We start from the raw sequence: 17693 nt of genomic DNA on the forward strand, positions 1-17693 counted from the left end.
TGGAAAGAGCCAGGTGACCTGAGTTCAGATCTCAGCTCTGTAATTGCCATGTGACCTTGGGCAAATCTCTGTCTCGTTTTCCTCATTGGTAAACAATAGTTCATATTTCTATGGCACTCGACATTCCAATGAGTGCTTTCCACACAGAAGCCCAGTGAGGAAGGGAGGGTAAGGATTGTTAGGCCCATTTTACAGCTGAGGAAATTGAAGTCAGCAGAGAGATGACTTACTTGAGATTTCATATGGCCAGGATTTAATAAGCATTCATTTCCTCACCTCCATGTCTACTCCCCTCCACTGAAAAACAGAAAAACAGTCTGGGATTCTTATAATCTAGCCACTGCTCTGATTCTTATAATCTAGCCACTGCTGAGATTTTTACAATGGCCACTAGCTCACAGGTGCTCAGATTCCTTAAGGGTCTGGCCAATATGGTGGAGCTTTAATAAACCTTGTCTTTGGCTAAAAGAAGGCTTGGGTCGAATTCTTTCGAGAAGGACCTGCGTGTCGTGATCTTGGGGTTCCAGCACCCCTAAACCTCTAGACCTCATCAGTTACTGAAAAAGCCTCTAAGACTTTCAGCTAAGATGGCTATCTGAATGAAAGGTAGGATGTCTAGCTCTTATATACTTACTCCAGAAAAACCTTGCAGTTCTCACCAGATCAAATAATGATCAAGAAATCTTTTGAGAAACTACAGTGATTCCTTCCAGCCTCCTCCCCCAGCACCATCACAGTTGAGCATCGCAGCTCAACCAGAAGGAGCCTGGGACATGTGTAGCTTGCAACACTCTCTACCCAGAAGCATCAGGAGTGAAAGGTTCCCCTGGGAAAGTGGTCAGAAAGCTCAGTGCCCACCAAGTCAGCATGGTGTAGCAAAAATTAGACTGGGATATCTCAGGGGTTCTGAAATCTTTAAAACTCTGTCCTGAGACATCGGAGAGTGCCCTCAAGATTCAATATAGGGTGTGTGTGTGTGTGTGTGTGTGTGTGTGTGTGTGTGTGTGTGTAAATTCAGGAGGTGGAAGTCAGCAGGCTTATTACCCTATCCAAGAACACAGTAGGACAGCAGAGAGTGGAGATTAGTCCCGTAAGGATCCAATGAAAGAACTAAAGCTGGAGAGATATATTATAAATCAAATAAAACATAAGTATCAAAATCATTGCAATTTAATTCTATAACAACTGTAAGGAGAGGCTCAAATGAAAGAAATGAAGCAAGACATGAACAAATGAAATAAAGCTGCTGAGAAAAGAATTGGAAAGAAAATAAGTACTCCGGAAGAGAAAGCAATACATTTTACTCAGAAAATAGAATCATTAAAAAATAGAACAAGCCAAACAGAAATCAATGACTTCATGAGACAGCAAGAAACATTAGAACAAAAAAGAGAATACAAATAGAAGAAAAAATAAAATATCTGATATTACAAAAATAGAACTGACCTAGAAAATAGGTCAAGAAACAATAATTTAAGAATCATTTGGCTCCCTAAAACTAACAATTAAGCAAACAAAGAAACAAACAAACAAACCTGGATACCACATATAAAGAAATCATAAACAAAAACTGTCAGATCTATTAAAACCAGGGTACAAAGTAATGATAGAATCTACTAATCACTCCCTTAAAGTTTCTCCAAAAATAAAAGTTCTAGAAATAAAAAAAAAGAAAAAAGAAAAACAAAATCTTTGTAACAAATAAGCATAGTCTTCCTGCATTAACCATGTCCAAAATGGATGTCTCCCTCTGCATTTTGAATGTATCACTTCACTGTCAAGGGAGGGGCAGCATGCCTCATCATCATTCCAAAGACCCAGGATTTGAATTTAGACTTTCTGACACCAAAGCCAGCATACTTTTCCCTACTCTACCTTGTCTGATCTTAAAATAACAGAATTGGAGTAGAATAGGGATTCTTAAACTTTTCCATGTCATCGTTTGGCAATTTGGGGAAGTCAATGCACCACTTCTCAGAATCATGTTTATTGACAATATCCCAAATTGAAGAAAGTGCTGAATTTCAGTTAGGGGTTAAAAAAAATTAAAGATGTCATTTTTTCCCCATCCAAATTCATGAAACCTACCTCATATTAAGAACCCCTGGACAAGATGATCTCTAAGATCCTTGCTTGTGAACTGGTGTGGCTGACACTTGGGCACAGTATAAAGAAGGATTTTGTAATAATTGGAGCTATCCAACAATGACATGAGTTGCCTCAATAGGAATTGAGCTTCCCAGCAGTGGAGGCATTCAAACAGACACTGGAAGATACCTTGAAGAGGTATTGGCTTGGTGGTTCTATCCTATCCTGGTGATTCCTGATTTGGGAAAGGGTTGCATAGTAGACGATTTCTGAAGTTTCTTTTAACACTAGGAATCTAAGGTAATCAAAAAGACTTATGATTCTGGTCTGCATGTGGGTCACAATACAATACCAGTTTACTCTGTTGACCTTACATGTCTAGAATTGCAAAGGCAGGAGGTAGATGCGTTGCAACTTTGGGAAAGAACTAACACCCAGAGGGACAATTGAATGGCTCTCCTTGTCAGCCAGGTGTGTGACTGATGTTCCAGGTGATATAAACAGCTGGTGGGGTGGGTGGGGAGAAGTAGATGCAGCTGGTAGGAAGCTCACAGTCTTCTTTTCCAGGGAATCATGAATTTGGTGATGGCTGCTTTGACATCCTTGTTCCTTAGGGTGTAGATGAGGGGGTTCACCACAGGTGTGAGGATGGCATATACCACATTCCCCATGAATGTGGAAGTCCACAGGAAGGCCAGCCCTGTAGGCCACATAGGCCACAGCAATAGATGTATAGTAGGTGCCAACAACAAGGAGATGGGATGTGCAGGTGGAGAAGGCCTTTGCCTGGCCCTCCTTTGAGCTGATCTTCAGGATGGAGATGAGAATTCGAGCATAGGATAAGACCACCAGTAGCAGGGGCATGAAGGAAACAGCCATGGCACAACAGAAACCCAGGAATGTCTGGAAGGTAGGGTCTGAGCAGGAGGCCTGCACAACTGCCAGGTAGTCACAGAAGCAGTGGAAGACCTGGGCCAGGGTGCCAAAGGTCATCTGGGATGACTGGACCACAGCTGGGATGGGCAGCAGGAGGGCAGCTAACCAGGCACCAGCTGCCAGCTTGGCAATGACCTGTGGGGTCATGCGGACTGTATAGTGCAATGGGTGGCAGATGGCTTCATAGCGGTCATAGGCCATGACCACCAGGATAAAGGCTTCCCCACAACCAAGGCCATGGAAAAAGTACATTTGCAGGAAGCAGGCTGGGAAGGAGAGGATTCTATCATCTAACAAGAAGAGGGAGAGCATTCTGGGGATGGTGGTTGTAGTAAAGAGGATGTCTAGTGCTGAGAGGTTGGTCAGGAAGAAGTACATGGGCTTGTGAAGGTTGGAGTCAATCACCACAGCCACCAGGATCAGAATGTTGCCAGTGACAATGAGGAGATAGAGGATGAGGAAGATGAAGAAGACTGGGAGGGCAAATGATTCTGGAAGGGAGGGGATGCCCATCAGATAAAAGGAGGTGGGGGAGTCATCTGAACTGTTACAGGCTCTTGTAGCCATGGTAGGTTGAAACTTGATGTCATGGAGGTGGGCAACAGGAACATCTGGAAATGGAAACAACTGGAAAAATGTTGCCTCTTATAGAAACAAACTCTAGGCTTGACTTTCTAGTACGTTCTCATCTCATTGCCCTGGGAGAGATAAAAGTGATTACTCCCCACATACCCATTTCCCAGGAACCAGATGTTTCTTCTAGATGCTTTTGTCATGGCCATGAAATAAGTAAAAGTGATTTGAATTTTTCTAAGTCCATAATCTAAAGCCTCTGCCTAGACCTTGCTCACTCCGCCCATAGCGGAGTGACCCCTTGTCCACCAAAATTGCAAAACTACAACACATAGAATTGCAGTAAGTGAGACTATTAATTTTTTTAAAATAATGTATTTATTGTTAGTTCTGCTGGCTAAGGTCCAGAGACAACTACACCTTTATATTTTTATCCCTGCCCTTTTCAAACAGGTTGCTTTTATAAATACTTTCCCTTTCTTCTCCAGGAAGGACTACACCTAGCTTCTTATGTTTCTAATATTCATCAGGGATATTCATGACAGCAATACAGTGAATAAAAAGTACATCTTATTCATAAACATTAGGTTAGATAAAAAGGGAGCGGAGTAGAGCTTTATGTCAAGAAGAGATCTCCTTCTATGAAAATCCATGATCCTAGGTGGTGCAGTGGATACAGTGCCCAGTGTGGAGTCAGGAAAACTCACCTTCCCGAGTTCAAATGCAGTCTCAGACGCTTAACTAGCTGTGTGACCCTGGACAAGTCACTTAATTCTGTTTGCCTCAGTTCCCCATCTGTAAAATGAACTGGAGAAGGAAATGGCAAGCCAGTCCAGCATCTTTGCCAAGTAAAACCCATATGGGGTCACGAAGAGTCAGACACAACTGAAAAACAACTGAACAATGACAACAAAAATGAGAAAGTGTGGTGGAGACTATTTGTGTTTTGAATCAAAGGAAAGAGAAACAGAAGGAATATCGTAGTGAAAGCACACTACAGATCCAAGGGACAGATAGAAGAACCTGACAATAAAATTCTACAACAGATTACGAAATTAGCCCAGTCCAGATATAGTAGTGATTAGAAACTTCAGTCATCTAGATATGTTCTGGTAGTCGCTCTACTACAATCAGACCATCTGATAAATTTTCAATTTTTCTTAATCATTATTTTATTTCTCAGAGGTAGAAGAGACAACAAAGTAAACTGATATTTGATAGTTTTTTGATGAACAACAAACTTGTTAAAGAAGAGGAAATTACAGGGACTCCAGAAAGAAACAATCATGTCTTCTTAGAGTTCTTGATAGAATAAGGGGAGGAAAGCTAGGCAAAGTAAAACTTGTACTCTAGTAGACTTTAAGAAAATGGATTTCAAAGAGTTTAAAGAAAAAAGGGTGGAATCATGTGGTCTGAGAATTTATAAAGGAAATGGGTCTAAGAGAAATGAACAACTCTAAAGAATAAAATTTGGTTGACACAGTCAAAATGATTCTAATAGAGAAAAAATGGAGACATCTAAAGACTGTTGTGACTGTGAGATAGCTCATCAATGAGTCTAGATTGTAAAAGGTGGAACTGAGAACAGAAATGAAAAAGCTGTTTCACATTGGTTGGGAATGGGTTGCCTCAAAGGGTAGTAAATTCCTTGTCACTGAAGGCATTCAAAGACTTAATGTCCTATCGTCAAAGTTATTATAGAAGTATATGGGAAGGATGTTCACCTAATACTCTCTGAATTCCTTTATTACTCTAAGCTATTGAGATTTCATGATTTATCAAACTGTATCTTGGAAGCATCTGCCATTTTCCTTTTGGACATCTGACACTTTGGGAGAATTTTTCTCTCTCAATGTTAATAGATTCACAGAATAGGAAACTGAGGTCCAAACATAGAAAGTGACATGCACCAGGCCTCGTAGGAAGTTAGCAGCAGAGCAGGAACTAGAATGTTAATAATCAGCAGAGAAGGTTATTGATTCCCTCTCTCAAGTCTTCTCTTTCCCTGCCAAATAAACTCAGTAGAAAGATAGTGTGTTGTACTAGAAAGAAGATAGGCTCTGGAAACCAGAGGGTCCAAATGGAGCCTGGAACTGGAAGATCCTGGCATGAATCCTACTTCTACTTTCCACTTCCTCTCTCAGGGCCTCAGTTTCCCATACTTTAAAATAAAGGGATTGGACTAGTCACTAGATTGTCCATAGACTTCCTTCCAGCTATAAATTCCCTGATTCTGCATGCCCCTCCCTCCCCACTCCAACCTGCCCTTACCTCCAATGGCCATAGATTGTATGGATCCAAGCTGATTTTCTTCCTAGCCCCAGTCAGAGAATCAGAGAATGATAGGAAAGAAATGAACCTGAGAACATAGAAAGTATAGAATTTTAGCACAGGAAGGGGCCATGGAGAACATCTTGTTGAGTTACTTCATCTTATGGAGAGGAAGTAGATGGAAAGAACCAGCAAGGAGACTGAGTTGGAATCCTGACACCAACACTTAACTAATTCTGACCTGATTGAATTCACTTAGCCTCTTTAAGTCTCAATTTCCCAACTGTTAAATAGGAATAGAAATACAATATCATGGAAGTGTTGAGGAGGAAATGACAGGAAATAACAGTGTTAACGACATATGAGCTGTTGGTATTTCCCAACGCAGAGAAAGGGCTTAATTCCTGCTACATTCTGCTGCATAATCCAACATTCTTGGCTCTTAGATCCTTTGATGCCTCAGCTTCCTCACTAAAAATATTGATTCCTACCTTCTCAGCACCCCATTCCTTATACAGCCCCATCCTTAACCTCCTGACCCCCATCATTCTGACAACTTGGCTTCCCCCCCTCAGTCTTCTGACATCCCCAGGTCATTCTACCTCTGGGATTTCCAAAGCAGCCCACTCTGTTGCCTTGAATGCCTTCCCCCTGTCCCCCCCAGGGCTGAGAGCCAAGAAGCCAGAGTAAGACCCTTTCTCACCTCTCTGCTTTGGTCTCCCACCACAGCTCCAGGTGATCCTGAGGTGCTGGGGATCTAGAACTCTCTGTATCACAGCTTCTACTCACTTGCCTTTCTGGGGGGAACTTGCTCTGATAGCTCCCCTCTCCATTAGGCTGAACATGCACCACCAGCACTGGGCTGGGGAGTTCTGTGGGGAGGAATCTTGTTCTGGAAGATCCCTTGCCTCTTTAAACTCAGAACTTAGCCCTCCTCATTCCCCCCTCCATCCCTGGCTGTCCCAAGAGGGACCAATAAATATTTCCAGGCTTTTGGGACTCAGACCTCCCTTTCACCCTGGGGATGCAGTCTGTCAGACAAACAATATTAAGCATCTATTGCCAGAGGGAAAAGGAAGGGCCCGCGAGGTTTGCTGATTTGAGAGTAAAGAGGCATGGGGCAGTGTTATCCTGGCCCACTTCCCACAACAATAACAATACCAATAACTAGCTTGTGGTTTAGTCATTTTTCAGTTATGTCCAACTCTTCATGAACACATTTGGGGTTTCTTGACAAAGATACTAGAGTGGTTTGCCATTTCCTTCTCCAGCTCACTTTACAAATGAGGAAACTGAGGCAAACAGGGTGAAGTGACTTTCCCAGGGTCACACAACTACTAGTAAGCATCTGAGGCCAGATTTGAACTCAGAAAGATGAGCCTTCCTAAATCTAGTTCTGGCACTCTATCCACTGCACCTTCTAGTTGTCCCAATTAACTTGTAGGCAGATTTTTATAGTTTATAGGGTAGCTTTCACATCCATACTATTTCACGGGGCCTCACATGAGCCCTGTGAGGAAGGAAGAACTGGGACTATTATCCCCATTACACAGATGAGGCAACTGAGGCACAGAATGGTGAGATGGGTTAATTCTCATAGTCACACAGCTAGCTGTAGCCAGGTGGGGTGGTGCCTGTATCAGGATATGCCCCAAAATATAGATGGAGATAATGGAGAGAGCACTGGCCTAGGCACCAGGAAAACTAAGTTCTAGTCTTAGCTGGAACTTCCATGTGGCCGTGAGTGAGGCCTTTCTCCCCTCTGAGAGGGAGCAGAGAAGATCAGACTCTTCTAGATATTTTGTTCACTTCTGTGACCACATTTTAGGGGGGCCAGGATAACACCAAAGTAGAGCTGGCTCTGAAGCCCAAGGAGCTGAGTTCACATCCCAGCTCTATTACTGAAATGTGAGAGACCCCTGGCAAATCACTGCCCCCTCTGGGCCTCAGCTTCCACATCTGTAAAGGAGAGAGTTGAATTGTAGGCGATCCTAAGGTCTCTTGTTATTCTAAATCCTAGAGTATCTAATGTCAAGAAGCCCATGCTCTCCTGAAGCAGCAGCCCTATTGTATGCTACCTCTGATTTTTTAGAATTTTTCTATATGTTGTATTCACACAGAGAGTACATTCAAAAGCACATGCATACATATACCAACATGCACATGCATACAATACACATCGACAACAATTCCAATTTCTCTAGTGTTACAAAGCACAGGCCTCACCAGAGCTAGAACAAGCATGGGGGTGCAGGGGGCTTTGCCCAAAGGCACTGACAACTTGGGTGGGTGGGGGCAACCTGGGAAGAATGATTCTTCCCCCTTCCCTTCTTTGCCATCTGAGCTACCACCCCCCTCCCCAATCTTGTCACTGAAATGGCCCTCTTCTTTCTCCCCAACCTCTGCAGAGGTGAGGGAGGGCTAGCCTCTCTGGGAGATGAGCTGCCCCCTTTGTCAGCACAATGGCACCTGCCATTGCATTGTTCTTTATGCCACTCCCCTCTCCCATCCCATATCAATAATAGTCTTCACTCTGATTTTCTTTCATGAGGAACAGAACCATAGTGAGGAATTGTTAGCCCCTGGAACAAATTCAGTTTAGTGGGAGAAAAATTAGAGTATGGGTACAAGTTTAACATGTCAAGGGAGGATATTCCAGGTGTGAAAAAACAGCCTCAGCAAAGGCTAAGAGGAGAGTATTGTTTGTGTTTGGGGGACATGGAGCCATCCAGTCTGTCTGAAGCTTGTCTCTAAGGAAAGAACAGGGGAAAAAAACCTAGAACAGTGAGTGATTATAAACTGTAGAGGGCTTTGAATGTCAGAACAAGAAGTCTGAACTTTACTCCATAAGCTCTAGGGAGTGCCTGAAGATGCTGAAGTTAGGTCTGTCAGCCTAAGAGAGACCGATTAGAGGGAGGGGGGTAGAAAGGCAAGAAGACCTGCAAAGACATTATCACAATAGTCATGTTGGTGAAACTTGGGGCCTGAGCCAGTGTGGTAGCTGTGGAAATAGAGAAGAAGAAATGGAGATGAGAGATTTTGTGGAAGCATCATTCATGGGATCTAGTAACTTACTGGATGTGAGAGGTGAGGGTGATGGAAGAGTCTAAGACAGATACAAGTTGACAAATGGAGAAAGCTGGCAATATACTGGGTGACCGGTGCTATCACAGAAATTGTAAACTAAGAGGAAAAATCAGGTCCAACTCAATTCAGTAAGCATCTATTAGACATCTGCTGTGTGCTAGACATTCAAGTTATGAAGGAAAAAAAGACATATGGGACCCTCTCTCAAGGGGCTTACATTCTACTAGGGGAGGGGCATGATACAACACACCAACTGAGAAGTAAATACAATATAGTTTGAGGAGGTTTGAAAGAGCATTAACAATATGGGGGTTCAGGAAGGACTTCTTGGAGGAGGTAGCAGCTGTGCTGATTCTAGAAAGAAACTAGAGATTCCAGGAGGCAGTGATGGAAAGGGAGGGGAATCATTCAAGGCTAGAGAAGGTTCAGGGGGAGAGACAAAGAGCTCAGGTTTAGACGTGCTAAATTTGAGGTGCTATTGGAACTAGTAGTTTCTTTAGGTAGATTGAAATAGAGGTTTGGCTCTCGAGAGATAGGTTAGGATTAGGAATGTGTGTGTGTGTGTATGAGATAACTATCTGTGAGATATATATCTATATCTGTGATATCTGTGATATAGATCTATCTCTATCTAGAGAGACCTATCTAGATCTATATGTCTATATAGTACTCTCTCCTCTCTCTCTATTTCTCTCTGTCTCTCTGTCTCTCTCTCTCCCTCTCTCTCCTCTCCCTTTCTCTGTCTCTGTCTCTCTCTTCCTATACATACATATATATATATATATATATATATATATATATATATATACATACATATATATATATATATATATATATATATATATATATATATATGTATATATCTATCTCTTTAAGGTTTGCAAAGTACTTTACAAATACTATTTCATTTGAGCCTCACAATGACACTAGTAGGTAAGGTACTACTATTTACCCCATTTGCCAGACAGGGAAACTGAGAGAGAGAGAGGTCAAGTGACTTGCCAAGGGTCACCATAGCTAGTAAGTAAGGCTTCTGACTCCAGGGCCAGTTCTCCATCTGCTGTGCCACAGAGCTGCCTTGTTTACAGAAGTGGAACCTGTGACAGGGCCAATGGAGAGCACAGAGCAGGGATTATTAACTTTTTTGAGTGTGTTGTAAAACCCTTTCATTGTCTGGTGAAGCCTATGAACCAGTTCTCATGAAATGAGAAGGCTCAGCCACACTGTTCACTCTCCATTACTGGATTACCCCCCTGACTTGGTCTATATTGCAAAGAAAGCAAATCAAATCAAAATATCTTTTTATAAAGCCCAAGTTCAAAGATCCCCTGAAATCTACCTACATACCCTTTAGGTGATCTATGAAACCCAGTTTAATAACACCTGGTATAGAGAAGGAAGGGAAGCTGTACAAGGACAGAGACTTAAGGACAGATGTAAATATGTACATGCATGTGTACATACATATACTTCAAATCACCACTCAATAGCTGATTTGGCACACCCAGAGCATCTCTCTCTCCATCTGTCTGTTTCTGTCTGTCTCTCTCTGTCTCTCTCTGTGTCTCTGCCTCTGTCTCTCTCTTTGTCTCTCTGTCGCTGTATCTGTCTCTCTCCCTCTGTCTGTCCCTCTCTTCCTCCATCTCTTGTCCTTTTTCCTAATACAATGAGATACACCACTTTTCCTGAAAGTGCCAATTTTCTAAGGAAAGTTTTAAAGGAAAAAATGCCACATCCAAGCTCTGAAGTTTCCATCAAAGTGGCTGTCGCGTCTCCTCCCTGCCGTGATGCCTTACGTCTGCCCTGGAAACACTGTCAGTTACATTCTGTCTCTATCTCCTCATCTTCACCTTTCCCCCGGGTGGTGTGGGGCTCCGACAGACTCACAGGGCTGAAAATGGAAAGTAGGAAGGAAGGACGGGAGCCAAGTTAAAAATACCTCTGATTGAATCTGATTACCCTTCCAGCCTCTTAAGGGGCGGGAGGGTGGTATGAAGCTAGTACACAGATATTTGTAAACAGATTTCATAATCAGGACAAAAAGGAAACACTGAAGCCAGACAGATGAGCTCTGAGTGTCCTGTCTCAGATGGATGGGCATATTCACCCATGTTTTTATTATGGCCAGTATTATCTTCACCAGCATCATCTTTGCCTTTATTGTCATCATTGATACATGCCATCATTGCAATCTTTGTAAGTCTCAGATTTCTTCCACCACCCCCCCCATGGGCAATATTGGGAGCAGGGTGCTATGGACTCTAAATGACAGTACAGTCTGGAACTGATTGAATGACCCAAGGATTTTCACTAACTAGTCACTAATGGGTCAATGTTAACTTGGTGAGGTGTTTGTAGTGACAGCCACATCATTCTTTCTTTGGCTATATCCTGTTAAACATTTCTATTAATGGTTTGGATGAAGGCATAGTTGAAATACTTATCAAATTGGTGGATGAAACTGAAAGGGAGAGTTAGCATTGAGTGACAGAACTAGCATCTGAAAAGATCTCAAGAGACTAGAACAATGGGGCGACTCTACTAAAGTGAAATTTAATAGGGATAAATATAAAGTTCTCCCTTTGGTTCAAAAACTCAATTGTACACAGAATAGATAAGCATTCTGTGTTTGCATAAGTATGTTAAAGAACAATTTTGTTAAAAAAAAAAAAAAGACCCGAGGGTTTTAGCCAGTCTGTAAGCTCATGCAACAAGAAAGACAGAAGAGCTAGTAGGAACTCTAGCTGTATCAAATGAAGTGGAATATCCTCAAAGAAGAAAGCCATAGCCTTGCTGTTTCTGCCTGAGCCAGGTCATGTCCAAGCAATTGTGTTCAAGTCTGCAGCCATAATTTAGGAAGGAAATTGACAAACTGAGGCAAAAGACAACAACTAGGATGGTGAAAAGGATGGAGATCATTCCATGGAAGAATCACTTAGAGCAGAGATGTCAAGCATGCAGCCCACAACACTCTTGAGTGTGGCCTAAATTAGATTAAAATATAATTGGAAAATGTTTAACAATATTATAAGTAAAAATGTGATAAAACATAAATCATGTTAATATGTGGCTTTCTAAGGCAAAATGCACCCGAAGGGATCCTTATGTACAGTTGAATAGCCCCTATTTCTATTTGAGTTTGACACCACTGATTTAGAGGACCTGGGAATTTTTAATTTAGAAAATAGGCTTATAGGCAGTACAATCCCTCTTCAAGTAGTTGGAGGGCTGCCATGTAGGTAAGGTATCAGACTTATTACTCCCCTCTCCAGATGATAGAATAAGAAGAAAAGGGGCACAAGTATCAGGGAGGCAGATACCAGTTTCATACAAGGACAAATTTCTCTGCAATTAGATCTGTCCAATAATGGAATCTTCAGACTACATTGAAAAGTAGAAAATTCTACATCACTGGCCTTCAGGTAGAGGTGGGTGACTACCTGTCATAGATGTATAGAGGAGACTTAGTATTGCTATTATTGATCTGTAAAATGGAGCTAACCACGTGCTATCTTTGTAATTACAACTGGATATCCGCCTACAAGTTATTGTCATCATGCACCATCACCTTCACCATTATCACGCTCATTCCTTTCACAAGCTACTTATCACCTTCATTTTATCCCTGGTGTAGAAGAAAGGGCTCTTGACTTTGAGGAAGGAGACCTAGTTTCATGCCCTAGATTTGCCACCCCTCATTCACTAGGCAGTCTAGAGAAAGTCACTTTAGCCTCTGTTTCCTCCTCTGTAAAAATGGGGCAAATAACTCCAGTGCTGCTTATTCCATAGCAGGAAAGGGCCTTAAAGATCATCTAATCCAATCCAAACCCCTCTTCCATTTTAGAGACGAAGAAGCTGAGGCCCAGAGTGGTTAAGTGACTTGCCCATAGTCAAAGGGTAGTAAGTGGCAGATCCAGGACATTTAGGAGGATTGAATGAAAGAAAGGTTGTGGAAGAACTTCATACTCTAAAGTGCTAATTACAAGTGAGGGGATATTACAAAGATATTAAGTAAGGCTATGCCAACACCCAAATCGAAATGACTGGAAATAGTACCAGTGCAAGAGCATCGCTAGAGTGGAGGAATAAAGGAGCAGTTAGGAGCATGCCATGACATCCATACGGGATGTCAGAGTTGGAAGAGACTCCAGGACAAAGAATCTTGGAGTTGGAATGGGCCTTAGAGATCATCTAGAACATACTTGTTTTATAAAGAAGGAAACTCACGCCCAAAGAAAGCAACCCATCCAAGGTCATGTGGCTAGTGAGGATAAGAGTTGGGATCTGCGCCTGGTTCTTTTGATTTCAGGTCAAGCACTTCACTTGCCCCAGATCACAAGCTAAGTAAGTGACAGAGTCCGGCAGGAATCTGCATCTTTTGGTGCCTGCTCCAGTGTATTTTTCCATCATTGTATGAACTATTCCCCTGCCACTGTTTTGTGAGACCTTGGTGCAAAATTGTATTAGATTACTAGCTTTTATGTTTGGAAATAAAGCTTTTATTTATAATGAGCACCAATGTGTAACTCAAGATGAATTATTCATTTCTGCATATCAGTCTAAAACAAAAAATATCCTTTAGAGCATGATTGAAAGAAACAGAAACATCTAGGTACAATGTAGTAGCCTTATTGACTCTACCACTACCCCTTCTTTAACTCTTCTTATCGAAAGCTTGGATTACAAACCGACTTTGACTTGGTTTCTAGACTCAGAAACTTTCCTAGATTTTGTCATTCAGTGCTCTCATTTTAAGGTTTCAGAGGAGCAGTGGGCCACTTTTACTTGTTCTGCCTGCCCTCTCCTTCCCAAGATTGCTTCAACTCTTTCTAGCCTTGACATTTTCTAACTTTAGAAGTCCCTGTCTGTCATTACTCCCCTTATCAGAGCTTGGCTGTCACTTTCTCCCCCTCAGCTCTGAGAAGATGCTGGCCCAACCTTCCATACTGTATCTTCCTCTGTTAATTTTTTACTAAAAATAGTGGAAAAGAGCCTTGGCTTAGGAATAAGATCTAGCTTCTAATTCCGGCTCTGCCACTCATTCACTGGGTAACCTTGAGTGAATCACCTAGAACCCAAGGAAGTATTCAATAGGTGCTTAACTAATGTTTATTGGATTTCACTAGCCCACTGTTCCATCTTGTCCATGAGGATATTGCAAGAAAGTTTGTCAAATGCCTCCCTGAAATCCAGATGCACTCTGTCTGCAGCATTGCTCTGATCTACTAGACTAATAATGCTATCAAAAGAGGGGATGAGTCATCTTCCTGTATGAAGGACACAGCCTGTTTTCCAGTGAGTTAAGACCAGATTAATAATAGCTGGAATAAACTTTATCTGAGTCGCATAAATAAATCCTATAGAAAAGCAGTGCCTTTCAGCTCCTTCTGATAAGCACCATGGAATTCTCTATGACTTCCATCTTCAAAGCAGTTTCACAGTTCTGATCTCATTCTATCCTTTCAATCCTGTGTGAAATGGGGGGAGAAATGACTGGAAGACTTTGTTGTAGTGATAAAGACCCAGAGAGAGGGAGCTGTGACTTGCCCAAGGTCACACAGAGGGGCTTCTGTTCAAGTCTGACAGGTACAGGGTATGATGGGAGGGCAATTTAATGTTTTCCTGAAGGAAGGATCAACTATAATGTGAAACATGTAGGGAAGAAGTCAACACAAGTGTGTTTTATGCCACTGGTGGGTAAGAACAAGACCAGAGGTCATGACTGGCTCATATTGCAGTGAGAGGAGTTTATGAAGGTAAGAAGCTGGAATAGCCTAGAGTGGGTGAGCCAAGAAGCAGGGTGTTTGCATAATCTTATCACTCCATGGGATCATAGATGCAGTCTAGAAGGGATCTTAGAAGCCATGTAGTCTAGAACCCTCTGTACAGGGGAAGAAACCAAGGCTCACAGGGGTTAAGTGAATTGCCCAAGATCACACAAGTAATAAGTAGAAGAGTTAAGATTTGAACCCAGGTCCTCCCATAACAGTGCTTTTTTTTTTTAAACTATACTGTAGTCATAGAACTTAGAACTGGAAGGGTCTTTTGAGGTTATCTGGTCCAATTCCTTTCTCTCATTTTATAGATTAACAAATTGAGGCCCCCAAAAAGTGAAACACCTCTTAAGGTGCTCTGACCATGCCACTCATCATGTCAGAAACTTCTCTGTTTTCCCCAGAATAAAGTCTAAACTCCTGGTCCTGACATTCAAAAATCTCCATAATCAGATTCCCAATGCCTTCTTAGTGTTATCTCAGACTACTCCCCTTTGTAGACAATACCCTCAGTGAAACTGGGTGATTTCTCTGTGCCCCGTTTCATCCTGTCCCCTTCCAATGTCTGTGCTATTGCTTACATACACTATCCCCTTACCCTAATGCCTGAAACATTGCCCTCTTCCCCCAACTCTACCTGTTTCATTCAAAGCCCAACTGAGATGCCTTTTCCATGCTGCCTTTCCATCTCTTCAATCAACCATGATCTCTTCTTCCTCACATTTCAAATAGCAGTTTGCATGGGTAACTCCTTTGTTATTTGCTGTCTAATTTACATTATAATTATTTACTTACATGGCTGTCTCCTTATTGGGTTGTGATCTCTTTAAGAGAATGACCTCTGACTTGACTTTTATGTATATATTTCATGTCTAGCACAGTTCCCTACATATGGTATGTGCTTAATAAATAGTTATTGACTTGAATTGAATGGTGCACTGGAATGAGCCATGAGCCTGGAATAAAAGATCTAGGATCTAATTCCAGCTTTGCCACTAAATCACTGTGTGACATTTGACAAGTTATTTGCCCCCTCTGGACCTCAATTTCCACGTATTTAAAGGAATGAGTTGGACTAGTGTCTCTGAAGTACCTTCTAGCTCTGATATTCCATGTTCTAAGGTCCCTCTGAGCTCTAACATTCTATACCCAAAGGAGGCCCCTTTTATCTCTGACATTCTATGCTTCTGACTCTGACATTTATGGTCTATGTTTTAAGACAGTCAAAATATAGAATATTTCTGGAGGCTGATGCTCCCATGAGCTTCCAACCTCATGAAAACTCAATCTGTAGGGATAATATGGAACATTTTTCATTTATGCTCTACACTGAGAGGCAGTGGCTATGGTACATAGAGGACTAAACTTCCACCCAGAAAACCTAGGTTCAAATCTTGACATACCAGTTTCAGAGTTATATGACTATGGCAAATCAATTAGCCTCTCAAAGATCCAGTTTCCTTATAGTAAAGTAGGGATAATTATACTATCTACCTTCTTTTTGGAGTTATTGTGTAGAAAGTATTTTGAAAACCTTCAAATATATAGAGATGTATACTGTTGTTATCAAGGCTTCTTCTGCCACTGACCCTGTATGATTTCATATATTGAATTTTCTTTTGGACACTTGGCTACAGAAAAAGAAAATAAGACTGAAGGAGCTCTAGAGGGAAGAATCTGTAGGTGCCATCATGCTACATCCATCATGTCGGGCATCTAAAGATAGCCAGGAATCCTGTCCTCCCTCACTTCAACTCCCCCACATTCCTCTGCTAAGTCACGCAATAATTCTTTCTTTCCATTAGCTCAATTAATCAAGTCAGTCAACGGGCATTTATTAAGGGCTTATTATGTGTCAAGCCCTGTGCTTAAGCACCTACCATGTGCCAGGCACTGTGTTAGACATTGGGGATTCAAATACAAAGAATGAAAAAGCAAGTTAAGGTTGAGTTTATCCAAAGATATCCAAAGGTTGCTTTTATCATTGCACCTCCGAGCTGTCACATCCAATACTAACAGCAGTAACTTACATTTATATACTTCTTTGCAAAAACACTTTCATTGCAACAACTCTGACAGGTAGTATGAATTATAATTATTCCCATTTCATAGATGAAGAAACTGAGGCTTAGTGAGAAGTGATACAGCTAGGAAATGTAACAGGGGGACTGGTTTATATTTAGAGTGCCTCTGTCAGTGTCTTCCCATACAGAACAAATAGGTTAGTGAGCCTAATTCCAAGAGAATTGTGATGATATGTGATGTAAATGCCATGGAATAACTATAGAGCATGTGTAGACATTCTGTAATTGGTTTCCAATCTGCTAACCACATAGTTAGGAGAAGTCTTTCCAACTGGCTATGTAGCTAGAACTAGGAGTTCCTTCAGAAGGGCTCTAATGATCAGAGACTTGGCCATTTTGCACTTTGGTTGCTCTCTCTGGGTTTGACTTCTCTGTTGACTGCATCTGGTGAGAGATAATGCCATTAGGAGAGAAGCATTGGTCCTTCCTCCCTCCAAGACTGACCTGTGCCCCATGAAAAAGGGGAGTTGATCTTTTCTGCCTGCTATTTGTTCTTTTTTGTTTTAGGCAAAGGGATTGGAGACTCCAGATTTATGAATTTCAAAAGGTCAGGAGGTAGCTATCCCAGTGTCCCAGGGTCTGAGTCAATGTTCATACCAGGTTTTGCAGCCAATTCAGCATCAGTGCCCCAAGGAGCAAGAAATGACCTTTGGGAGTGACTTTCAGGCCCAGCCCAATAGTAGCTGAGACAAGAACTCATGTTTTATGCCTCATCTGAACACAGACTTAAGTGGTACCAATGCTATATAGGAACTGAGTTAAGTTTGAGCCCACTCTCCTTAGATATTGAAGTGGAAATAAGGTAGAGTGTGTCCCTGAAGTGTGTGTGGAGAGGATGTTTATATTTTTATTCTTGCTATATCTTCAAAGTAAATATCCT

At 41.8% G+C, this 17693-nt stretch overlaps 1 protein-coding gene and 1 long non-coding RNA gene across 2 annotated transcripts in view; one reads left to right on the top strand and one right to left on the bottom strand.

Annotated features, from left to right (window-relative positions):
- LOC144454465 (uncharacterized) overlaps positions 1-17693 on the top strand; it is a 76301-nt gene that overhangs the window by 21536 nt on the left and 37072 nt on the right. The gene's annotated exons all lie outside the window — the stretch shown is intronic.
- LOC110210721 (olfactory receptor 2AT4-like) lies at positions 2637-3591 on the bottom strand. Its single transcript, XM_020989810.1, is given in 2 exon segments — positions 2637-2759; positions 2761-3591. Coding segments are annotated over 2 exon segments (954 nt in total).

Source organism: Phascolarctos cinereus, unplaced genomic scaffold (genome assembly GCF_003287225.1).
Source record: "Phascolarctos cinereus isolate Bilbo 61053 unplaced genomic scaffold, phaCin_HiC Scaffold_726;HRSCAF=1367, whole genome shotgun sequence".
NCBI classification, from domain to species: Eukaryota; Metazoa; Chordata; class Mammalia; order Diprotodontia; family Phascolarctidae; genus Phascolarctos; species Phascolarctos cinereus.